Genomic DNA, 26570 nt, shown 5'->3' with positions numbered 1-26570 from the left:
CCGCACCTCCGCACTGGAGGTGAGCAGCTTCCTCAATCATCAGTGACATCATAAATGGCCAGCCCTGTGTCCGGGTGTGAAGTCCACCCAGATAGTCGCTTTCCCCAGGAGACTCCCTTTTTTCATTGCTCTCTCCCAGTTCTTCTTCATCTCTCTCGCTCAGTGTCTCACTCTCTGGGAAACGCTCCTGGTGGAGCAGTGGAAACTCCAGTTACACCACGTCTGCCAACCAGCACACCAATCACCTTACAGGTGACATGCGCATGTAAGGTGATTGGTGTGCCAGAGAGAGAGCAGAGAGAGCAATGTTCTCTTTTCAGGAGCACCCTGTTCACATTCACACTAGGGCTGCACGATATGAGGAAAAGCTGCGATGTGCGATAACACTGTTCAATATTGCGATGACGATATGACCTGCGATAAATAAATAAAATGCTATAAACAAAAATATTAATGGGTAGGGGTGCTCCGATCCGGCTAAGCCACGATCCGATCCGATCCCGATTCCTGGGGTCACGATCCGATTCCAGAATCGATTCTCGATTCCAGAATCTAGAATCGATTCTCAATTATGTAGTTTTATATTGCAATAACACACAAAGGTAAATCTAAGACTAAAAATGACAAATGTATTAATGCTGAACTTCAAATTCAACTTCTGAAGTATTACAGTGAGGGCCTAAATTCATTTTGTAATATGATTGTGTTAATTTAAGCATACGTATCAGTAAGTGGCAGGGGATTCTCAAAGCCTGTGTTGAGGGTCATACGAACAAAAATGTACTCTTGAAGCTAAAAAAAATCCAAAACCAACAAGTTAATTATTTACATGTTTACTTCAATGTAGAAGTCATTTCTTACACATGAGATTACTTTTAGCCTTTTAGTCATAACGATTATTGAAAGATATTCCATATTCCAGACTGAAATGTTATAACAGAAGTGGAGTATTGGCCAGAATGACATGAACATTTGGACACTTATTCAGCCGGCATCTTGCGTTCAGGTGCACTGTAAAAAAAAAAAAAAAAAAAAAAAAATTGCGATAACACGTGACTTTTGCGATGTGTTCATCGCGCATTTTCATATCGCGATGACGAGGAAAATACGATTAATCGTGCAGCCCTAATTCACACCTGGAAGCTGACCAGTACAACCACAGTCTGATCTGCTGGCCACTGAGCAGCTCCACTGAGCAGCTTCACTGGCGCGGTTTGGGTTAAGGGCCTTGCTCAAGGGCACCTCTGCGGTGGTAATGAGGGAGGGGCAAGCACTGCCTTTTCACTTTCCCCACCCAGATTGATCCTGCCGGTCCCGGGGACTGAACTGACGACCTTCCGGTCCAACCCAGTCTGACACAAAAAATAAGGGACACGTTGGTCCACAGCCCAAATAACTTGTGGTTTTACAAACACAGCTTTAAAATTGTGTTGTCCGGTCATAAGCTTGCTCACACACGAAAACCGTCTTGTTTTTTTGTTCTGAACTGTTCTTTTTTTTTGTGCATTTTCTGTTTATAATTTGTAAATATTGACACCCCGTCCCACGAAAGTTCTGTTTTTTCTGTTTTTTGTGTGTATAATTTGTAAATGTTTATTTATTGTATTATTATTAATAAGAAACAGGAGAGACTCGATAGGCTGAAAGCCTGCTGTAACCAACTCCAGTAGTCAAAAGTAACTGAAAGTAAGTAATCGGTTACATTACTTTAATATTGTCCCAACCCTGGGTCTAGGTCTAATCAGTACATTGGAATATGTCTAATTAATGCATAGGTGTAGCAGGTGGAATGAACCTGTTGTGTAGGTGTATACATCATATCAGTGAATAGTATGGGGTATATATAATACAGTAAATAACAGACTTGGAGGCGCTGTGTTTGGGTTATGCATCACACACCTTTATTTTCCATACATCTCATTGACTCTATCAGGGCTATGATGGTATTATTAAGATGTCATATTTCCCTTATCGCCAGCTCGTCCAACACCAAACACACACATGATATTATTTCCTAACACAGTCTGTAATCAGTGCCGTGCAGAAACCACCTATTTCCAAAATGTGGCTGATTTCACATACATTCGGTGACATTTTACAATGTTGATTTTGAGTGTTGCTGTTTTTGTTGTTTTTTACATTTTCTGGTGCATTATCAACAGCTTGTTTCATTTTGCCATTGAAGCCAGTGAAGTTTGACACTAGGTGGTTTGATTTAAATTACCCCTTTTTCCTGGATTTTCCTCCCATTTTCTCCCCAATTGTACTTGGCCAATTCTCCCCTGCTGTGCTGGTCGTTGCTCCGCCCCCTCTGCCGATCCGGGGAGAGTTGTAGACTAGCACATGCTTCCTCCGTTACATGGGCAGTCGCCAGCCACTTCTATTCACCTTTTAAAAAAAACGTGTTGAAGTTGAAGATACAAGGTTTCTGATGGACAGGATAACAGGAAAGACTCTCACGACAATAAACCACAGAGTATAGTTACTATGGCCACCAACACAGCATGAAACACACTTGGTCTGAAGTTATAGGAGAACTTCCCAGACACGTCTAGTCACGCACACGCGCGCACACACACACACACACACACACACACACACACACAACCTGCCTAACCCTAACCTTAACCACTGACCCAATTCTTAAATCTGAAATTTGTCCCCGAAAATTGCCTATGACAGGCCGCGCGCACACACACACACGCACGCACGCACACACACACGCACACACACACACGCACGCACACGCACACACACACACGCACACACACGCACACACACACACACACACACACACACACACACACACACACACACACACGAGAGGCACACGAGAGGACACTGTGCAAAATACAGACATTACTTAAGGATATTAAGTGCCAAAGAGAATAAGACTAACTTCATAAATAAACAATAAAATAAAAAGAGGAATAAACAAGATTTAAAAGATAGATTATTAATAACCACAGTTCTCACCATGCCAACCTTAAACACTGGCCTTGGTTAGCCGGACATCGCTGTATATTCAACAGAATATTAACCAAAAAAAATCATTTGGAAAAAGAACAATAACAATAATAATAATAATAATAATAATAATACTACTACATGAAGCAAACTGTGATTACATACAACACTGGCTGAAGGCTAGAGTCTCAGTGTGTTGAGGCAGGGTTAGCGACCGATTCGTGTAACTCTGTTTCAAATGCACACGTTACTGAGAGAACCTTTACAAAACTGTCCAAAATGTCCAAAACATTGTGGTCCGGAGACATTCAGAAAGCGAACTGTCCATTCAACGACTTTCAGATTATTACTACAAATATAAGTGTAGGAGTTTAATCCCGTCCTTATGTCAAATCTGGCGTCGGATGTGAATGGACATCCTGGAATGGATGCGACTGATTGGTTGAGGTCCCCCATATATTTTTGACTGGTTTCAAAAAAAAAAAATCACCTCCATAGTAAGTCCATTGCCATCCATTAAAAACCTGGTTAAATCTACACTAGCCCATTATTGAAACATACTAGCCGTGGCCTGGTAAAAAATGATCTATCTGTGATACTGTAGGTCAACTGCTTCTTGTTGAAGCACCTCACAATAGAACAGAAGGCACCCTCGCATGTGTTTCCCATGATGGTACGATGAGGACTGAAGTCTTAAATCCGTTAGATATAAACTTGCTCCTATAGAATGACCCTGCGCTTCTCCATTTGAGGAGGATCCGTTGAAAGCAGTGGGTTGGATTAGAAAGTGTCTTCACCTCCAGTGGAGGGTTGAGAGTCTGAGTCCAGACAGGAAACAGCTGCTCAACGTCCGGAAATCAGCGATGACACAACTCTATGCTGATGTTTCTCCTTCACCACAGCACATACACGTCCGTGGTTAACTAGAGTTTATGAAACGACAAACTTTGTGTTCATCTTTATATCATGAGGACCACGTTTAGGATTTTGGAAGCGTTTTCTGAAAATCGCAAATTTTTAAACAAACACATTTATGCGTCAAAAATCAGTGGTCCTCATTTGTGAAGATACTCTTGCTCAACACAAAGGTTGCCGTTTAACCAAGATCTCCATACAAAAATCCCATTAACTTTTCAGGCGAGGGAACCAGGAAGGCCTTTTTTTTTTTTTTTTTTTTGGCCTACAAAAATACATCATCCCTGCGGTGCTCTATTTGTCTTTTACAAACAGAAATGCCTTTAACCTTTAACCTTTTCAACACCTGTCTCTACACCTCCTCCTCTCTCTCGGAGTCCCCCCCCCCCCCCCCCTTCTGTCTGGTCTCATAGTCTCTTACAGTTCTGGGGAAGGGGGGAGTGAGGAGGAAGGGGAGACAATCCGTTGATGCTAACTCTCCTCCCCCCCGGTCCCCCAGGTGCAACCGCAGTTCCAGCTCCGGCCTGCAGGGTCTGGGTCAGGCTGACTTGCGCGGTGCTGAAGGAGGTGATCCGGCCGCTTCCGGCGATCTGGAGGTTGACAGTGGTGGCGTAGCTGGTCTTCTGGCTGCCCGCTTTGGGGGGAGTTGAGTGGCTGGGAGATGGAGTGGAGGACAGGGGGGGTGTGGTGGAGTTTTGGGCCAGAGGGTGGTAGTTTTGGTGCTGGTACTGGTGAGGGGGAGGGGAGGTCATGCCCGAGGAGGAGAGCACCAGGCATGAGGGGGGGAGGTTCTGTGCCGTGGGGGGCCGCGAAACATAGGCGCAGATCAGCTGGCTGCGGCAGCTCCCCTCTTCTGGCTCTGGGTCTCCCCAATCTGTTTGGGCGCCTGGCGGGGGAGGACAGAGCAACGTTATTATCGTTAACGGAAACAAAATGACGAAAACGGTAACTCTTTACAATAAGTCTACATTAATTAGAGGTTAGGTAAATGTTTTGCTAAAATAATGTTTATGCATATTTTTCACGTTACTTTAAGAAATATGCAGAGTAAATGACAGGAGGAGATATAAAAAGGGTTTCTGATGTATAATTTTGAATCTTCCACAGTTAAGGGGGGGGGAAAGTAATTTGACACCAGAGTCATCAAAATCGCCCTAGACAGTGCAATTCTATGGTAAACATGGCTGAAATGGCAGCCATCTTTTAAAATGGCAGCCATTTTTTACATGGAATAAATCTGGCTTTTCTGTGTATGTCATACATGTTGGTTTGAGGGCAAGATCATTCATATTGAATAATTTTACACAAAGTTGCCCCAAAATAGTATTCATTTTTTTTTTTTTTGCGTGGCTAATAGGTTTTTTATCAAAAGAACAATAGAGGAGTATTTGTGCCAATTTCAGTGCTTCTTTCCACATGCGAATGATTTTTATTTAATCGGCTCCACTATAACTAATTAAAATAAACTAAAATGATAGAGAAAATGCCGTTTGTTTTCATCTTTGTCAATTGTTGGGTGGAATCTGGTTAATGACACAAACACACTGACTGACACATCTTTTATAGTTGTCTTTTGTGGATGATTGTTCATCCCAAGTGAATACGAGCAAACTAGCAAAAACGCTTTAACAACTCATTAAACCTACGCTTTATATCACAGGATGCTAAAAGCAAAACTGAAATAAAAAGAAGAATTGCCATTGCCAAAACAACATTTCAAAAAATTAAAAACTTTCTCACCAACAGACACATCTCTATGACAACAAGGCTTAAGTTACTAAAATGCTACATCTGGTCAATCTTGTTGTATGCTTCAGAAACATGGACTATAACACCAGAACTACATAGAAACTTAGAAGCAGCAGAAATGTGGTTTCTTCGTCGAATGTTGAAGATATCATACAAAGATAGAGCAACCAACGAGACAGTACTCCAACGCGCCCACACAGAAAGATCTTTCATGAAAACACTAAATGAGAGAAAACTTAAATTCCTGGTCCATGTTATCAGGAAGGGAGAGATAGAATGCCTCACAATACAAGGCCGTTTGCCTGGGAAACGTGGAAGAGGAAGACAAAGAAGAAAGTATCTGGACGATGTGAAAGAACTAACAGCCCTAAACATACAGTACGAGAAACATCACCGACGCTGCGAGGGATCGTTCGATGTGGGAAGCCATGACTGCCCAAGCGTGCAACATGCAAGGCACCTGAAGAAGAAGAAGAAACCTACGCTGAAATTGAAAGCAAAAAGTCAAAACGAAATAAGACAAAAACTACAAAACTACCTTGGTGCAGAGGAGCCGGGGAGGAGGAGGAGAGAGGAGGAGAGGAGGTGCTCCTCTCAGGGCTGTCAGCGTATTTGGTCAGGAGCTCCTGGACGTCCGGCCAGGCCACGCTGGTGAAGTGCTGCCCACCTACCATGCCCCTCCCTGGGGTGAGGCTGCCGGGGGAGAACCAAGGTTATTATCGTTCACGAAAATGAACAAAATAACCAAAACTATGTCGGTGTAAAAACAACAACAACAACAACAACAACAACAAAAACATTACATTTCCGTTAACTGAAATTAAAATTAAAATTAGGCTTGACAAAAAAAAGTTAATTGAAACTGTATTGTGTGTTTACAAAACTAACAAAAAAAATCAAATTATAGAGAAAATCGTTAGTTTTCGTCTTTCGTCAATTTATTTAATAGGTACCGTAAGCTGGTATTTTGGGTGGATATGAAAACTAAAAATAATAAAAAAAGATAGTGGCACAGCTAAGACATTGGAAGATAGATTGCACAGCCATCATATCCATACCTCAAAAGCAGAATTACACACATTCTGCACTTAAGGCTGCATTTTGTGTAGATATATTTGTGCCCATATCTACATTTGATGTACTACTACTGTTGTTGTTGTGTCCAGTTGAATGTTTCTGGTTAATGACTGACTGACACATGTTTTATAGTTGTCTTTTGTGCTTGGATGGTTGTTCATCTGTCCTAAGTGAATACCTTTTTTTAAATGGTACATTTGTTTGTTGAGTTTTAATTACACAATACTTTTTCTGACCTTTTTGAATCTTGCCCCTGACAAATATTACATACTACAAGAAATATATTACAAGAAAGACTAAAATGAACACTGAAACGAATAAAAACTAATTATTAAAATTAAAACTAAATTTAAAACTAACTTTTCAAAAAACTAAACTAGCAAACGTGCTTTAAAAACAAAAGAAAACTAAAGTGAAATTGAAAACAAATACATCTAATAACCTTGGTGAGAATGGGGACTGGAGGCCGGCCCGGGGGCTGAGGCAGGACGGGGAGCCGCCGTACGAGGACCACCCTCCTCTGGGGCTGGTCAGACCGGACTCCTGCAGGTCAAAAGACCCTCCGGCACCCCCAAAGCCCAGGGACCTCCGGCTGCTCTCTGCCCACGATCGACGCAGTCCGCTGGGGTTGCTCCAGGACGGGCTGGGCGGCCTGTCCGCCAGGCTGGAGGAGGAAGACAGGCCGCTGCCTCTGGACCTACGTGGGCTCTGGGAGCAGGAGGACGAGGCAGGGGCACAGGGAGCAGATGGGGAGCAGGCTCTGGAGCCTCGCAGGGCGACAGGAGAAGAGGAGTAGGAGGGGAAAGGGGTCAAGGCATTCTCCTGTGTGGGCGAGGCCAAGGAGTAGCTGAGTCGTAGGTTTCGAGGTTGAGGCGCGGCGACGTCATTCGTCCAAACGTTGACCGACACGCCGATAGGAGGCGGGGAGAGGATACGAGGGCTCGGACACGAGGAGGAGGGCCCTGCCACGGAGCTCACCGAGGAGGCCTGGGAAGGCAGCTCCAAGGTGAGGCCTAGTGGATTATGTGGGCTTGCGCCTCCTGCCCGCGTGCTCCTCGGGTGAGGAGGTTTGTTGGCCATGGGAGAGGTGTAGTTATGCTGTGGAGGGGGGGAGCAGAGGCGGCTGAACGAGGCCGGAGAAGGAGAGGGGGACTGGACTCGTGAGCTGGGCTCGGACGCGGAGAAAGGCCGCGCCACGCGGTTGTGAGACCCCGACCAGAGAGGATCGTGGGATTGCTGTGCGGCAGCTGCGGCGCTAGCACCACCGTTAGCGAGCGGCGCCTTCTGCTGACTCGCCGACCAACTCCCGTGAACCAGGCTACCATTGATTGCAGCGGCGTAACTGGCTAGGCTACCGTTAACGTTGTTGTTGTTGTTGTTGTTGTTGTTGTTGTTGTTATTGGGCTGATAATGGGAGTGACTCGTGGAGGGGGAGGCAGAGCGTTGGGAGTGACTCGTGGAGGGGGAGGCAGAGCGTTGGGAGTGACTCGTGGAGGGGGAGGCAGAGCGTTGGGAGTGACTCGTGGAGGGGGAGGCAGAGCGTTGGGAGTGACTCGTGGAGGGGGAGGCAGAGCGTTGGGAGTGACTCGTGGAGGGGGAGGCAGAGCGTTGGGAGTGACTCGTGGAGGGGGAGGCAGAGCGTTGGGAGTGACTCGTGGAGGGGGAGGCAGAGCGTTGGGAGTGACTCGTGGAGGGGGAGGCAGAGCGTTGGGAGTGACTCGTGGAGGGGGAGGCAGAGCGTTGGGAGCGATAGGGAGGATAGAGAGGAGGTGACTGCACTGAGGAGGGAGAAGAAGAGGGGCAGGAGGACCGGGGACACCGTGGATGTTGGTACCCATCTTTCGTGCACCCTAGCTGGGGATACGCCGGCGCGCTGGAGCCCTGCTGGCTAGGAGGGAGTTTACTAGGCGAAGGGGAGCGCAGCCGTAAGTGGGCGGAGGGTAAGGAGGAGGAGGAGGAGGGGGCCTTGGTTTCCCATTGTCAGGGGTGGGGCTTGTTGCCGGGCGGGGTTCTTTTTGGCCATGCTCTGGGTGATGGACTGGCTGATACAGGAAGCGGCTAAAGACCTGGTGAACGCAGAGGAGGGCGTGGGGGAGGAGGGAGGAACAGCTCGTACGGATGAACTCCTTCCGGAAGGCAGTGGAGAGAAACAGGGAGGAGCAGCTCTCACAGAGGAGGGGGTGGAGGGAGGAGCAGCTCTCACAGAGGAGGGGGGAGGAGGGAGGAGCAGCTCTCACAGAGGAGGGGGAGGAGGGAGGAGCAGCTCTCACAGAGGAGGGGGAGGAGGGAGGAGCAGCTCTCACAGAGGAGGGGGAGGAGGGAGGAGCAGCTCTCACAGAGGAGGGGGAGGAGGGAGGAGCAGCTCTCACAGAGGAGGGGGGCGGGAGAGGAGGGAGGAGCAGCTCTCACAGAGGAGGGGGCGGGAGAGGAGGGAGGAGCAGCTCTCACAGAGGAGGGGGAGTAGGGAGGAGCAGCTCTCACAGAGGAGGGGGGCGGGAGAGGAGGGAGGAGCAGCTCTCACAGAGGAGGGGGGCGGGAGAGGAGGGAGGAGCAGCTCTCACAGAGGAGGGGGTGGGAGAGGAGGGAGGAGCAGCTCTCACAGAGGAGGGGGCGGGAGAGGAGGGAGGAGCAGCTCTCACGGAGGAGCTCCTTCCAGAGGAGGGCATAGGGGAGAAACAGGGAGGAGGCCTGGGACCGGTGGGCGGGGAGGTGACTCCCCCAGTGGAGGAGGGGGTGGGAGCAGACGGCGGAACAGCCCTGAAGGGGGAGGAGCAGGGAAGAGCTGGGCAGGCATGGCCAGGAGGTGAGGGGGAGCGGCGTCTAAGGCTGGGCCTGAAGGCAGAGGGGTGCGGTCTCTCAGACGAGGAGGGTCTGGAAGACGAGGAGAGGCCCGAGTTGGGCAGGGCGCTCAGGGAGCCTGGGTCCCCCGAGGAGAGGCCCAAGCTGGGCAGGGCGCTCAGGGAGCCTGGGTCCCCCGAGGAGAGGCCCAAGCTGGGCAGGGCGCTCAGGGAGCCTGGGTCCCCCGAGGAGAGGCCCAAGCTGGGCAGGGCGCTCAGGGAGCCTGGGTCCTGGTGGTCCGCATCTCTGGAGCTGAGGGAGAGAAGAGGAAGAAAGAGGAGAAAAACATGGTATGAGTATGGGAGTGTGGCCGTCGCCATCTTGAGGTTATTTGGCAGCTTGTGCGAGACAGCATGAGTCCAGGGCTTTCCCAGAGCCGTAGCTCACTGGACAGGCGACCTGTCAATCACGCCCAAAACATTGTCTTTTCTATTTTCCCCATTTTCCTCTAACTGGTGAGTTATATGAAAAAAAACGTGCAGTTGTTATGAAAGGTGAAATTAGCTATAGACCAAAACAGTGTTTAGAACTCAGCGGGTGCGCTGCTGGGGACCCGACGGGGTGCAGTGCCGAATTTCGTGTGATTCGACCAATCAGACGGTTTTGCACCCGAAGTCGAAACTGTCGCAACAGAGCATGCTCAGAACACAGGTTTGCACCCGTTTGTTTCACAAATGTATGTTGTTTTGTTTGTTGATTTGAACCGGCACCCCCTGCTCTGTTTGTGTGTGTGTGTGTGTGTGTGTGTGTGTGTGTGTGTGTGTGTGTGCAGGGCCGCCCATAAGGGGGGGTAAAGGGGTAAGCTTCCAGGGGCATCGCCACTAGGGGGGGCATTGGAAGCAGGGAAAAAAAAAAAAAAAAAAAAAAATGAACACTAAAATATATCACCCATCCTGAAAACGCGGCAACTAATTTATTTTTTGCAAGGAGTCGAACAAATACACAAAACACAGCAGCAGTAACAAGGCATGCTTGGGCAGGAGTGCTCCTGTGGAAAATAGTGCCATTCTGATATAATCCCCCATCCGACCAGTGCAGTGAGAGGCAGCAATGTGCCGCAAGGCATCTAGTCTGCCGGAAAGCCAAAAGAAGAAGAAGAAGAACAAGGCAGGCTTGGGGCGGACCATTTTGCTTGGGGCAGCAGCAGCTAGAGGGACCATTTATGGTGTAACACACAACACAGTCAGGTGATAGCAAACAAAACAAGACCGGTGATGGCAAAATGCCAGGAGCAAAACAAAAGTCAGGATGCCAAAATCGCAAGGCAAAAAAAAGCGGGAGCAGGCAAGGGCTTTAGACCCAAATAATAATCTGTTAACAAACTTTTTTCAGTCAGCTCCGAAAGCTGCAGCGTTGATATGAGTAAAGCGCGTGCGGGGGAGGGGGGGGCATAGTGGCTGGACCCTTCCAGGGGCACTGCCATCTCTCTGGGCGGCCCTGTGTGTGTGTGTGTGTGTGTGTGTGTTAGAGCAGGGCTACCCGGCCCGTCAGCCTCGGAACCCGAACCCGGCCCGACTTGCGGGCCGGGTTCGGACATAAACATTGAAGTCGCGTTCGGGTTCCGGCCGGGCTCGGTCAACGTAATCAGTCACTTGTTTTTGCCTTCAAATATATCTATCATCAGCTCCTGAGCTAATTTACTACGTTAATGAAAGCACCTGAAGGCATCGAATGAAACACGCCCAGACAATGCACTCTGCTCTGCCCGGAGTCAGCTGCGTGACTAAAGCTGGGCTCAGACTACAGGATTCTGACAATCCTAGGCGATTTTGAAATCTGGCTGTGACACGCACTACAGGAGAATCTTCCCAGATTATCTTCCCTAGAATCTCAAACATGCACACACTACAAGATTTGTAAATGTGGCGCACCACGCACTACAGGATATTATTAAGATTATCGGCAGGATAATCACCTTGACGCCCGGCCATACTCCGAACCTGTTTCGTTTTTGGGGTTCCAGCAGTGACCAAAGCGCTCCGCCCCCACCTCACCTCTCTCTCTTTCCTCATTTTCATGCCCGTCTCGCCAAACAAATGAATCTCACGGTAGTTAGCATGCGTGTAAACAACGCGACTCTATTGTCTGTACAAGTGAGAACACAAACACATGCGCTACCAAAATATATTCCCCTGCTGCATGTCATGAGATCGGCAAAAGTTTGGATAGACTGGATTGCTTCCCGCAGCAGCAAAGCCTTTTTCCCCCACACTGCCTGATAAGACAGGGGATTACAGCCTCTGACTGGTAGGGGCTCAAAACGGGAGCGTACCTATGTTCCCCGGGTCCTATGTTCCCCGTTTTTCACTAACCTCTCCCAGCCCCCACGCCAAACCTAACCTCCCCCCATGGCTAAACCTAACCTCCCCCAGACCCTAACCCAAAACCTAACCTCTCCCACCCCCACGCCTAAACCTAAGGTCGGCATTGCGGCTTCTATGTTCCCCGGTCCCACAAAAACGGGGAACATAGGACCCGGGGAACATAGGACCCGGGGAACATAGGGATGACCCCCTCAAAACTACGATATCGATATAACAACTTTTTATTCATTGGTCATTCATTGTGATATAAATTAGTGACATTTTCCCCCAAATACTCATGGTTCTGTGCTGTTGGTATTTGGTCGCCTATCTGATTACCTGCAGTGCAGCGCATCAAATGAGCCGCGTCAATTAACGATAATGACGGGAGTCTCCCGCAGCAGCAGAATGATGTATTCGCGCAGATTTTCAGTCCTAAATATCAAACATGTTTGATATGATCGGGACGGCCCCGATGAGGCTTTGAGCAGATCGGGAGGGTTAAGATTGGATCTGCAAACAGCTCACACTACAAGATAATCGGTGCCGAAAGTCGGGCCCGACCAAGCTTGGCAAGCTGCCAGGCCAGATTTCTCCTCCGATTCTCGGGAGGGGTGAATCGGGCAAAAATCGGCCCGAAAATCCTGTAGTGTGAGCCAGCCTTAACCTGACGCTGCCAGATTGATGAGTTTGCTTCATATTCTGTTTCACATGTGAATTTGTGGAACAATGCCCAGTCTGGTGGAGTCAGGCTACTGCGTGACATCACCGCCACCGAACCAGGTGCAAATGCTGCAGCCGCAGATGACAGGCTGGGGCCCAGTGCACCCAAGAGAGCTGGGGGCATCCTAGCCATCCCAGCGAGCAGCAGCAGCAGTGAACGCAATTTCAGCACTGCTGGAAGAACCATCGACCAGAGGAGGACAGCCCTGGACCCGTCCACGGTGGACGCGATCCTCTTCCTCCATGACCACTCCAAATAAGATGTTTGGATTTTGTAAATAGTTCTTCAATTGTTTCAGCGGTTCGAGCTGAGTTTCCAGTTTGTTGGAATAAGTCGCCAATCATCAAAGGTAAGAGACTGCAACTTTTATTATAATTTATTACAACTGGTTTGGCATTATGGTGCCAAATTCATTATTTTCCTATTAATCACTGTGACAGACTCACTGAATTATGCGCTCGCTGCGCTCCGGGGGGAAAAAAAAAATTAGGGAGTCGGTGTCGGCCGGGCTAAAGATAATTTTATTTCAAATTGTTTTATTTATTTAGTTTTAATATATTTTAAATTGTAACATATTTCATGTATTTTAGTCTGTGATACGTGAAACCGTCGTATTTTTGTCCAAGGTTATCATATCGTCAAAAACTCATGCCGGAACATCCCTAGATACCATTTGTTTATTATATCGCAATCACAATCGCAAATCGCAATATTGTCCACCATAATCGCTAATCGCACCTTTCCCCCAAATCGTGCAGCACTATTGTCAGCATCAGCAGTGTAGGTCGAAGTAAACACGTAAGTTATTTGGTCAGCTTCTCTTCTTCTTTGGTGTTTTACGGCAGTTGGCATAGTTATTGTTGCATTACCGCCACCATTTGGCTGAAATTAGAACAACTGTTGTGCTGAATATGCATGCCATGCTTTCAAACAATCTCCAACATCTGCCAACATTTACAGACAATTGTCTGTTCGTGTTTGTTGGTGTTTGTTGGAGAATGTTTGATTGGTGTGCCATGGCCTTTATTACAGTAATCAATCACTCTGCTACATGTATATAGGCCGAGGGCATGTGCTGCTACAGTACACGTCTTGATTGTCTGTCTGTCTGTCTGTCTGCCTGTCTGTCTGCCTGTCTGTCTGTCTGTCTGTCTGTCTGTCTGCCTGTCTGTCTGTCTGTCTGCCTGCCTGTCTGTCTGCCTGCCTGTCTGTCTGTCTGTCTGTCTGCCTGCCTGTCTGTCTGCCTGTCTGTCTGTCTGTCTGTCTGCCTGTCTGTCTGTCTGTCTGCCTGCCTGCCTGCCTGTCTGCCTGTCTGTCTGTCTGTCTGCCTGCCTGTCTGCCTGTCTGTCTGTCTGTCTGTCTGCCTGCCTGCCTGTCTGCCTGTCTGTCTGTCTGTCTGTCTGTCTGTCTGTCTGTCTGTCTGCCTGTCTGTCTGCCTGTCTGTCTGCCTGCCTGCCTGCCTGTCTGTCTGTCTGTCTGTCTGTCTGCCTGTCTGTCTGCCTGTCTGTCTGTCTGTCTGTCTGTCTGCCCCCCCTGGCTGGGGGGATGTGGGCGGGTCGGGGGTTCTGATCCGACTCACATTATTGACATATCACAGCAGACTGGAGTATTGTATAAATAAAGGTTAAATAAAAACAAAACAACAAAAACAATTTTCAAAATGATGACCCATAAAAATGCTATGCAAAGGCTCATATAGCAAAGTGTGAATTTAAAGATTGTATAAGAATAAAATAGTTAAAAACAATGATTTGTTCTCTATTTCATACAGTCTGTATTACTGTAAAAGTGTCACCTGCTGTCCTTCAGAAAGTACAGCTGATTATTACACGACTGTCGTGTTTGTTACAATAACCTGCTCCAGACATACCTATGGTCAGTGGTGTTAATGGCATTCCAGGCGTTAGACAGAGTCCGTTTGCCCATAGCAGCAGGAAGGTCAGCAGGCCTCTGGCTGGTGAATGTTGGTAGACAGTCCATAGGCAGCACCGACAGGGGCCAGGATGGGGCGGGGTTAAGGTCCGGGCTGCGAACCGACGACCACGGGCTGGACGTCACCCCCCCTCTGGCTTCAGTGACCATCTGACCGGCCACTGGGAGGTCAAAGGTCATGTGCGGAGACTGAGTGGGAGGTTGTGGAAGTGCTGATGTGGATTCGTCGTCGTGTGGCTCTTCTGAAAAGATCGACGTTGAACCTGGAAGAGACGTCTTGGTCTCAACCTCATTGCCCTCGGTCCCGTTCCGCTTAATCTCTCCTTTCTGGGGTTCGACTTTCTTCGGACCTCCACAGACACCCGGGGCCGTGCCGCCTCCCTCCCCCGGGTAAGGTGCTTCCCTCTGGGCCTCGTCTCCGGGCAGGCCTGGGTCCAGCACCACGGAGCTCTGGTTCTCTGTTAGAGCCTGGGTCTGTGTGGATACTACCATCAGTACCACCTCACCTGAGTTTGCGTCTCCATCTCTGAGTCCGGGGGAAAACTTGTATGCCGGTCCTTGTATATCGTGCATGTCTTCCGCAAATGCTACATCTTGTATATATCTGTCCTGTTCATCTCCACAAATCATCCATTGCGATGGGTTGTGAGCAGAGATGTTTGGTGCACGGTGTGCTGACTGGGTGATGCTGCTTACAGGTGTTGAGTCTTCTCTGATTGAGTACAAGGGACGTCCAGCATCCAGGTCTGGCCTGCAGAGAACCAGGAGAATCAGTCACTGGCTTTTCTCTCTCTCTCTCACACGCACACACACACACACACAGACACAGACACACACACACAGACAGACAGACACACACACACACACACACACACACACACACACACACACACACACACACACACACACACACACACACAGACACACACACACACACACACACACACACACACACACACACACACACACACACAGTCCACTCACCTCTCTGGTTTCTCTGTCTCCTCAGCATCTGAATGCACCTCCCCGTTATGACTCACCACCTCCTCCTCCTCCTCCTCCTCCTCCTCCTCCTCCTCCTCCTCCCCTCCTGCTTCCTCCTCTGGCCTCTGGGAAGCTGCGTGTGGATGGTCGCAGGTCGTGGAGGGCAGGGCACTGTTGGTGGAGCTGTATGCCAGTCTCGAGCCTCCGTCTGTGGGTAAGGTAGGGCAGCAGCTCCTGAACAGAGCGGAGCCATGATCCATGCTGGACGTCAGGGGGCCGTCACTGGAAGAGCAGCCCAGATTGGAGGTCTGATCTTCGGCTAGAGCATTGAGTTGATCCCAGGATGGCGTGGAAGGGAAGTGGGTATGGACACGGCTGTAGCTCTTATCTTGGGACGGACTGGAGAATTGAGCGCTCAGTGAAGCGGGCAGATTCTCCCTGGGCTCGGTGGGAGTCAGGGAGTGTCGTTCTTTGGACAGGGGCAGATTCTCCCTGGCCTCGGTGGGAGTCAGGGAGTGTCGTTCTTGGGATAGGGCAGAGATGAAGTCCCTGGGTCTGGAGAGGGTGAATCCAGATGTCTGGTTGTGGCAGGGAGGGGAGAGTTGCTCTCTGACCAGCACATGACCAAACAGCAGAGGCTCACAAGGGACCAGCGCTGCCTCCTGGAGGTCTGGAGGAAAACAACACAGCAACACATTAGTAAAACATTAGCACTGGATCATTATGGAACCATCAGTATTTACCATATTGACCCGATATAACACAACCCCCTTTTTTTCCAAGACTCATTTGGAAAAAGACTTTTTGAAGACCAAATCTTGTTTTTATTAAAAAGAAGAAAAAAAATCATTTTATTCGAAAGTGATAATAAACACATTGATTAAAAAAGGTAGGCTGCTGGTTTAAAGGGGAACTCATAATTCTGGCAGATCCGCCTCTACTTGGGATTAAAAAAAAAAGCAAATTGTCTCAACTTGGGCGTCAGCTGGGGAGCGCCCCTGCGGCTTACAATCACTCCGGATGGGAAAGGGGTTCTTGGTGACGTCATCGGAAACCGAAGATTAGCCAATCAACAGACCCAACCTGCAAAATTGGGTTCCAACCCCTAGCGGGCGCTCTCGCTGCATGGAAGTCGAAACAGTTTACTCTCAAATGTGGAGATTTTGCCCAGAATTCTTCAGCAACACTAGGCTCGCTTGAGGGGAACACTCATTTGGCGCCATCTGCTGTTGTGAATGTATAACATTTAAAAGTTTAGACCCCAAAGATGATCCCACTTTTTCAGATGTATTTCCTGAGAAAGACATATTGTGCTATTCACCTTATTCTTTGCCCATACAAGGACGCTTCTGCATGACGTCATTTCGTAATCGTCTTTCCGGTTTTAAACACGGAAGTAGAGTACGCCTACCGCAGTCATTTAGACTTGCCAAAAAGCTGTTTTCAAGCAAAAAAAACAACCCAAAACTGTTTTAAAGTTTTAATATTTGTCGGGTGAGAACGTAACATATATGTGACCAGTTTATCAGAATAACGCCTATTGGAAATCTTTAACGAGCAGCGAGGACCGGGAGCGCTGACTGTGCTGACACCGGTCGGACTAGCTATCTGTCAAACCCTACTGTAGTTAGGCTACTGGCAGTGAGAAAACACTGTCGACGTGCTTTTGTAACTAACGTTAAATGCCGACCGGGTACAGCCATCGGCTCATCGCAGCAGTAACGCTTTGAACATGTCACTGAAGTTGGCCGCAGTGTAGCTTAATTCTGAATGTTGCCAAACTTCATTCATACTGACGTTTTATTTTGAAAATGGCCGCCAACTAGCGCTGAACCCGGAAGAACAAACACGTTGCGTCAAACGCGGAAGAGAGAAAAAGTGGGCGTGGTGAATAAGGTGAATACAGTAGAAGAGATTAAGGTATGATTGCAAAACAAACCCCCGACACCCTGAGGCAAACCAGAGGCTCCCTGGTAGGTTGTCCCTCTGTTAGAAAAGCAACCTACCATTCCTCACGCTCTCTGCTCTGTGTATCGTCCTCTCTTCCTTCTTCTCCTCCTCTGGGATCCTCTGCTCATCCTGGGGCCGGTACTGGCTGCTGGGTTGGGTCTGGTACTGGCTGCCGGGTTGGGTCTGGTACTGGCTGCTGGGTTGGGTCTGGTACTGGCTGCTGGTTCGGGTCTGGTACTGGCTGCTGGGTTGGGTCTGGTACTCGCTGCTCGTTTGGGTCTGGTACTGGCTGTTGGTTTGGGTCTGGTACTGGCTGCTGGTTTGGGTCTGGTACTGGCTGCTGGTTTGGGTCTGGTACTGGCTGCTGGGTTGGGTCTGGTACTGGCTGCTGGTTTGGCTCTGGTACTGGCTGTAAGCCTTTGTCTGGGTCTGGCTTTGGTACTGTGTCTGCGTCTGACTCCACATCTGGCTTTTGGATTGGATCTGCGCTTGCTGCCTGCTCTGTGTTTGGGTTTCAGATTTGGTCTGTGTGTAGGTTTTTGATTGACGCTTTGCCTCCGCACTCATTTGGGTCTGATACACTTTGGTCTCTGTGAGCGTTGTTGCCTGCTTCCTGGTTTCCATCTTGCTTGCTTGGTTCTCGTACAGCGTTTGTTGCCGGTACTTAGTTTGGGTCTGTGTCTGAGTCTGGTACTGCACCTGGCTTTTAATTTGGTTCAGAGTCGGTGCGTCCGGCCTAGCCGAAGCCCAGGTTTGGGTTCGACCCACGCAGCCCCGTTTCTGATGTAGCGGGACCTTCATGGTTCCGGCTTTGGCGCTGTACATCTGGGCCAGGGTTTGGACCTTACTCAGAATCCGCTCCGAGTTCTCCATCAGTGCCGGGTCCACCACCGGTCCCACCTCGAACAGCCCGATACCGGCGAAGTCCGGTCCGGTGCCCTCGAACAAGGCCCGGTTAGCAGAGACGATCCTGGAGTGGCGGGACCACCGACCCACTTTGATCTGACTGGGAAAGCCCTCAAGGCTCCCACTGGAGGTTGCCAGGTCTTTGCTTTTGGTCCTGGTCCAACTGGACTGGGTTTTGGTCTCGATCGTCAGATCTCGGTCAGTTTGTGGCAGAGCAATAGTAGGTTCTTTGGGGCTTCCTTTGTGTTCTGCCGGGCCTGTGTGGGTCGGTCCATGCCCATTCACAGCAGGTTGGTTACTTTTGCTGGTTTCATCCCTGAGTTCGTCCTCTTTAGTGAGGGATGGTCCCTCCTCTTGTTCGGTACACACTGATGGAGTTCCCACATCAGCTCGAGGAACAGGTCTCTCCTCATCTCTCTCCTCACATCCGTCCTCCTCTCTCTCCTCCACCTCCTCCTCCGTGCACACCTCTGCACTTTGGTCCAAAATCTCAATCTCTTCTCCCACGGGCCGACTTTGGTTTGACTGCAGGTTCTGACCAACTTGGTTTTCACTCTCACTGCCCTGCGTTACGGTAGAGGTTGTGGACTCCACTGGGCTGGTTTGTCCCTCTGCTTCTCCATCCATGGATTTATCAGCCTGTCCGTCATTCTGTCCATCCACTGCGAGTAAGGAAGGAGAGGTGGAACAGGGCTCTACCTCTCTATCTACATCTCTATTCATCATTTCAACCATTGCACATTCGGCCTGCCCGCTCTCTGGCTCGCCCTGGTGTCCACACACATCAAAGCGAGACACAGACTCCTTCACCAGTCCCGAGGGGATTTGGGAGAAGCTGTTGCGTCTCCTGGACGCTGCCACCTCCTCCTCTCCTCCTCCCTGTCCTTCCTCCCGCTCCTCCTGCTCCTCGGCCTCGGCGGCTGCCTCGTAGTAGCTCCTGATCTTCTCGATGATCTTCTTGTCGCTCTTGGTGAGGTGGGAGCCGCGAGTGGGGGGCGCGGGGCTCTGGAGGTCTGGGCCCGGGATGGGGACGGGCTCTACGGTTCCCTCCACTGTGGGCACATCAAAACCCAGGTCATTTCGTTAAAACCAAAGCAAAATAACGAAAACTAGGTGGGAAACAACATTTTTGTTAACTGAAACAAAAACAATGAAAAGAGGCCTTACAACAAAATGATAATTAACTGAGACTGTATTGTCTGTTTACAAACTAACTACTGTAAAATAAACATTACAATTACATAAAGAATACAATTATGGAGGGAATGCCTTTAGTTTTCATCTTTGTAAATTTCCTTCATACATAAGCCTATATTTTGGTGTAAGTTTTTAAATGGTATGATGTTTTGTTGAGTTTTTATTACACTATACCTTTTCTGACTTTTTTGAATCTTGCCCCTGACAAATAGCCTATATTACAAAAAAAGACTAAAACTAACACTGAAACTAATATAAACTACATTAAAACTAAGCATTTATCAAATAGAAACTAAACTAAACTAGCAAACCTGCTTTAAAAATGAATTAAAAAAAGTCAAAGTGAAAATAAATACATAAATAAATTAAATTAACTATAATAACCTTGATCAGAACCTTCGCCTTGCTCCCTCTCTGTCTCCACGGGGATGGAGGTGAGGAGAGGGGGTGTCGGGGTGGGGTCTTCCTCTGTCCCTTCTGCCTCTCTGTCCGTCTCCTCTCCCTTTTCCACTACGATTGTCTCGTCGAACATTTCTTGGATGTTTGGAGTTCTCTGCTTTTCTAGACTCTCCTCTTCCTCTTCCTCTGCAGAGGCAGTGGTCTGGCTCTGCGGGGGGCCGTCGCCCTCCATCTTGGCGCCGTCTCGGTCCAGTTGCTCTGCGGGGCCCTGCTCCGGGCTGGGCGGGCAGGCCTCCGGCGGCAGCGGGCAGGTGAAGTTGGTCTGGTCGGATGGAGGCGGGCTCTGATTAGGCGGATCCAGGGTGTGTTCCTGGAAAAAAAGAGACAGATGCAAATGTATGAAATCCTTGATTGAAGTATTCACTCTGTGTATTTACTCAGCGTACTGGGTTCTGTTGTTAGCTGTAATGAGCATTACTGCTGTGATACCCGCATCACAGTCGAGTAGAGTGGAGTAGAATGTGGTGCTGTACCATGTGGGTCAGTAGAATGTGGTGCTGTACCATGTGGGTCAGTAGAATGTGGTGCTGTACCATGTGGGTCAGTAGAATGTGGTGCTGTACCATGTGGGTCAGTAGAATGTGGTGCTGTACCATGTGGGTCAGTAGAATGTGGTGCTGTACCATGTGGGTCAGTAGAATGTGGTGCTGTACCATGTGGGTCAGGCCCTCTCTGGCTCGGCTCTGGTTGATGAGCTGCAGGATCTCCTCTGTGATGGAGAGGGTTGGGGGCGGGCTGAGCGGGGGCAGCTCCTCGTCCTCCTCCTCTTCCTCCTGACAGAGTAGAAGAGAAGTAGAATAGAATGGAACAGAAGAACATAATTAGATTAGGATATTAGAATATAATGGTGGCGTGTGGGTGCGCCGGTGCGGTCAGTAGATGCCTCGTGGTGTGTGGGTGCGGTCAGATACCTCGTGGTGTGGTGGTGTGTGGATGCGGTCAGTAGATGCCTCGTGGTGTGTGGGTGCGGTCAGATACCTTGTGGTGTGGTGGTGTGTGGGTGCAGTCAGTAGATACCTCATGGTGTGGTGGTGTGTGGGTGCAGTCAGTAGATACCTCGTGGTGTGGTGGTGTGTGGGTGCGGTCAGTAGATACCTCGTGGTGTGGCGGTGTGTGGGTGCAGTCAGTAGATACCTCGTGGTGTGGTGGTGTGTGGGTGCAGTCAGTAGATACCTCGTGGTGTGGTGGTGTGTGGGTGCAGTCAGTAGATACCTCTTGGTGTGGTGGTGTGTGGGTGCAGTCAGTAGATACCTCGTGGTGTGGTGGTGTGTGGGTGCGGTCAGTAGATAGCTCGTGGTGTGGTGGTGTGTGGGTGCAGTCAGTAGATACCTCGTGGTGTGGTGGTGTGTGGGTGCGGTCAGTAGATACCTCATGGTGTGGTGGTGGTGTGTGGGTGCCGTCTATAGATACCTTGTGGTGTGGTGGTGTGTAGGTGCGGTGAGTAGATCCCTCGTGGTGTGGTGGTGTGTGGGTGCGGTCAGTAGATACCTCGTGGTGTGGTGGTGTGTGGGTGCGGTCAGTAGATACCTCGTGGTGTGGTGATGTGTGGGTGCGGTCAGTAGATACCTCATGGTGTGGTGGTGTGTGGGTGCAGTCAGTAGATACCTCATGGTGTGGTGGTGTGTGGGTGCAGTCAGTAGATACCTCGTGGTGTGGTCAGTAGATACCTCGTGGTGTGGTGGTGGTGTGAGGGTGTGGTCAGTAGATACCTCATGGTGTGGTGGTGGTGTGTGGGTGCGGTCAGTAGATACCTCGTGGTGTGGTGGTGGTGTGTGGGTGCGGTCAGTAGATACCTCGTGGTGTGGTGGTGGTGTGAGGGTGTGGTCAGTAGATACCTTGTGGTGTGGTGGTGGTGTGTGGGTGTGGTCAGTAGATACCTCGTGGTGTGGTGGTGGTGTGAGGGTGCGGTCAGTAGATACCTCGTGGTGTGAGGGTGTGGTCAGTAGATGCCTCGTGGTGTGGTGGTGTGAGGGTGTGGTCAGTAGATACTTCGTGGTGTGGTGGTGTGGTCAGTAGATACCTCGTGGTGTGGTGGTGTGTGGGTGTGGTCAGTAGATACCTCGTGGTGCGGTGGTGGTGTGAGGGTGTGGTCAGTAGATACCTCATGGTGTGGTGGTGGTGTGTGGGTGTGGTCAGTAGATACCTCGTGGTGTGGTGGTGGTGTGAGGGTGTGGTCAGTAGATACCTCGTGGTGTGGTGGTGGTGTGAGGGTGTGGTCAGTAGATACCTCGTGGTGTGGTGGTGGTGTGAGGGTGTGGTCAGTAGATACCTCGTGGTGTGGTGGTGGTGTGTGGGTGCGGTCAGTAGATACCTCATGGTGTGGTGGTGGTGTGTGAGGGTGGTCACCCTCCACCTCGATCACTGTGGAGGCCAGAGTGCTGCTGCTGTCAGCCGAGCTCAGGAGGCTGTCTGCTGGACACAGCTCACCCTCACTGCCCGCCTGCAAAACACAACCACATGTAAGAAGAAATCATGAACATAAATGGAGGCACTAACTGCTACTATTTTAATCACTCCATTTCTTATTTTGTTATATTCTTCAAAAGGTGGGTTATCGTTCATTCATTGCATCATATGCGATAGTTTTCTCTTGCCGTTTTCTAAGCAAAATGTTGTAATTGATTCAGAAACCAGGGAAATGGGGTACTGAAGCCAAACAACTTTGAGAACCACTGGCCTAGAGGTCTGCAACCCCCCCCCCCCCCTCCTGCTCCATGTGTGTGTGTGGGGGGGCAGCACAAATGTTTCATGCGCCTCGCTATGTCCTGTCACACACACACACACACACACACACACACACACACACAGCCCCCTCCCTCTGCGGAGCACTGCTCTCTCTCGCAGCAGCTACAGTCCCAACATTCTGTCTAAATCAAGTCATAAATGTTTTACTATACAACGTTTCTGACCAGCAAAACGACTATTCAGAAAATGTATTCTACTATTCTAACGGAATTGGTGTTGACTCCTGTCGCAAACTCAACTCCATTCTCTGGAATCAAAGAATTTAAGTTACATTTAAACATATTTGTAATGAATTAACGAATTCATTCCTCAATTGGATAGTTGCTACAAAACTCATTGAGCTATTTGTACCGAGTTCTGTACCATTTTGTGGCAATGTAATAAATTAGGTTTGTTCGTTAAATTGAACATTATCTTAAAGGAACACTCCGCCCATTTTCAACCAGCTTTGTATCATTAGAACATCAGTAGTATATCAGAAAACTGTAAACGGTTTTGAAGTCTGTCATTTAATTTGACAGTTATTGAATGTTCAAGTGTGGACCAGTGACATCACTGGTCCACACTAACTCAAATTAATAACTCATTAACTCAAATCAACTCTCAATAACTGTCAAACTATTCATCATTCATCTAGTTTGACAGTTATTGAGAGTTGATTTGAGTTAATGAGTTATTAATTTGAGTTAGTGTGGACCAGTGATGTCACTGGTCCACACTTTAACACTCAATAACTGTCAAATTACATGACAGACTTCAAAACAGTTTACAGTTTCCTGATATACTACTGATGTTCTAATGATACAAAGCTGGTTGAAAATGGGCAGAGTGTTCCTTTAAGTCTTTAGCCTTGGTGTGTGATGTCAGCGATGTGATTTATACATGCTTTTCACAGATTCCCTGCCTGCCAACCTGAGGGTTGCAGGTTGTCTTTGCTCTACAGAAGCTGTCTCTCTCCTCGCTTCTTTCAACAAGGATTTAAAAAACCACACCGCACAGTTCACCCCCACATCAAAGCTTTTCCCATGAAGTCTCTCTCTCTCTCTCTCTCTGCCTCTCTCTCTCTCGCTCTCTGCCTCTCTCTCTCTCTCTGTTCATAGTCAGCGTAGCGTTAAAGTGTTGAAAGCTTGTCTTACCTTTAATGCTACTGGATTCCCTGGATTGTGAGAGAGAGAGAGAGAGAGAGAGAGAGAGAGAGAGAGAGAGAGAGAGAGAGAGAGAGATGTTATCAAGATGTCTCTCAGGCATTTTACCGCTTGGCTTAACAAACATGCTCCATCTGTAACTGGTTCTTATGTGTTGTTTTTCTAGTCAGATGGATGTTCTGACAGGCTGATGTTCTGACAGGCTGGTTCTGTTCTGACAGGCTGGTTCTGTTCTGACAGGCTGATGTTCTGACAGGCTGGTTCTGTTCTGACAGGCTGGTTCTGTTCTGACAGGCTGATGTTCTGACAGGCTGGGATCAGGACAGCCTCCACACTGCATCCATCCGTTTCCCAGAGAGCGGACAAACAGTCCAGTATGTCCAGTACCACAACCTGACTGAACAGGCAGCACTATGTCCAGTACCACAACCTGACTGAACAGTCCAGTATGTCCAGTACCACAACCTGACTGAACAGTCCAGTATGTCCAGTACCACAACCTGACTGAACAGTCCAGTATGTCCAGTACCACAACCTGACTGAACAGGCAGCACTATGTCCAGTACTACAACCTGACTGAACAGGCAGCACTATGTCCAGTACTACAACCTGACTGAACAGGCAGCACTATGTCCAGTACCACAACCTGACTGAACAGTCCAGTATGTCCAGTACCACAACCTGACTGAACAGGCAGCACTATGTCCAGTACTACAACCTGACTGAACAGGCAGCACTATGTCCAGTACTACAACCTGACTGAACAGGCAGCACTATGTCCAGTACTACAACCTGACTGAACAGGCAGGGCCTATGTCCAGTACCACAACCTTCAATGAAATATAGCCTTATGTGCAGCTGGAAGTGCTTGAATTCTTCCTCGAGCACTTGGCTACAGTGCAGATTTCAGCTAAAAACAGGGTGTAAATGATGTGTTTCCAAGTCAACTTGGCATCTCAGGGCTTCTGGAGACTTGGATTACACCAGGTGACGCATTTTACGTTTTCTTCTTCTTTTGTTTTTAATGTTTTTGCTCGTGACCCTGTTCACACTCAGCAGACAGCTCTACTTGTCTGACGAGGCCGGTCTCCATTTATCCAAACTGGGACCACGCAGGCTGCATTCTACTGCATGTAGTCTACTGACTGTCAGCAAGTACCTCATACTAACCCACATCCAAAAAAAAAAATCCCTTTAAAGCAGCTACGAGCAACTTTTTCGATTGTTATTAAACAGTATAAATTTAATATCAATGCATCACATCTTACCTCTAATAGTCGATGAGACCAAAGCTGTGTGAATCGGAGATTGCTCCCTTTTAAGTCTGTGTCTGTCTAAACTCGCGTCAACAGGGGGCTCTCTCTCTCTCTCTCCTTACCGCGGCCCGGCTACCCGGAAGTGAAACGCGGAAGTGAAACCCGGAAGTGAAACGCAGCTGCCTGCCTGCCGCGTTCGCGCTGCATAGCAACATAACATAAACAATGTGAAAGCCACGCATACTCTCGCGAACATCTCTCGTTATATTCTAACAGGTTTTTTGGAAGTTATTTTGTGGTTATGGCCGAAGTGGCTGCTGCAAACCGTTTCATTTCACTTCCTGATCTTCCCTGGCCACAGACAGACTACACTGGCCTATTCACTCGGGGTTCAAGCGAGACTACTCTGCGTTGGTCTTGTCGACTATTAGAGGTAAGATGTGATGCATTGATATTAAATTTATACTGTTTAATAACAATGGAAAAAGTTGCTCGTAGCTGCTTTAAGGTTTGTAATAAGGTTACATAATCTTGGACTAGCAATACCGCAAAATGCACAAGCAAATATTGTGCCATGCAAGTTTACCACGTGTCATCATCATGACACATCATGACAGAGATGCAACGGTATGAAAATTTCACATCACGATTATCGTGACCAAAATTATCACGGTTATCGTATAATCACGGTATTCCTAAAAAATAGCTGAAAATGTTCAAAAAGTACCGAGAGACTCACTGAAATGGTTTTATATTGAAAACTCAGACCCCAAAAGGATTGATACACTCACTGAAATCATTTCTGCTCCATCTGGGCCCTTCTTGAACTAACGTCTTTCTCTCTCTTAAAAAAAGAAAAAAAATATATATAACGTAACTTTACCACTATTCCTTCAGATGTTGTAGTTGTCATAGACTGTGTTGCATAGTTGATTGCTCTATTGCTGAGAAAAATGTGTTATTGTAAGTCGCTTTGGATAAAAGCGTCTGCCAAATGACATCATGTAATGTAATGTAATTTCTCCAAGGCTGCACGTCTGCATCTGGGAGACTGTTGCCAACTTTGGTTGATGATGGACAGTATTTACCATGTTTTTCAAAGCACTATAATCACGGTACCACAGTAATCACGGTACCACAGTTTTAATGATAATGAAAATTTCAAACGGTACGGTTATCGTAAGGAATTTTATCACGGTTATCATTCAAAGCAGTTATCGTTACATCCTTACATGACACATCATTACCATGTGTATGGATGGAGTGAAGGTGTCTCTGTTTAGAGCAGAACTGCACACCAGGGTAGGACATTTACTTTTTTCCCGGAAAGGCTTTTATTTTTGCCTTGCGAAAAATGTTTCGGGGGAATTTGCTATAATTTCCAGCACATTTTCTTAATCAAATGTTGGGAAATACCTTACTT

At 48.4% G+C, this 26570-nt stretch overlaps 1 protein-coding gene across 1 annotated transcript in view; it reads right to left on the bottom strand.

The window, feature by feature from the left end:
* Positions 1 to 1894: 1894 nt before the first annotated feature.
* The window catches only part of LOC310776342 (uncharacterized protein), a 35071-nt gene continuing 10395 nt past the window's right edge, over positions 1895 to 26570 (bottom strand). Inside the window, 13 exon segments of the mRNA XM_083636538.1 lie at positions 1895 to 4768; positions 6170 to 6324; positions 7151 to 8668; positions 8670 to 8914; positions 9348 to 9798; positions 14444 to 15031; positions 15613 to 16159; positions 17496 to 18713; positions 18822 to 19397; positions 19927 to 20311; positions 20655 to 20774; positions 22313 to 22441; positions 23883 to 23902. Coding sequence (XP_083492664.1) covers positions 4290 to 4768; positions 6170 to 6324; positions 7151 to 8668; positions 8670 to 8914; positions 9348 to 9798; positions 14444 to 15031; positions 15613 to 16159; positions 17496 to 18713; positions 18822 to 19397; positions 19927 to 20311; positions 20655 to 20774; positions 22313 to 22441; positions 23883 to 23902 — 6431 coding nt within the window. The 3' untranslated portion in view covers positions 1895 to 4289.

The sequence above is a fragment of the Poromitra crassiceps genome (genome assembly GCF_964638095.1).
Source record: "Poromitra crassiceps genome assembly, chromosome: 5".
NCBI lineage: Eukaryota > Metazoa > Chordata > Actinopteri > Beryciformes > Melamphaidae > Poromitra > Poromitra crassiceps.
This window is presented reverse-complemented; position numbering and strand designations above follow the sequence as displayed.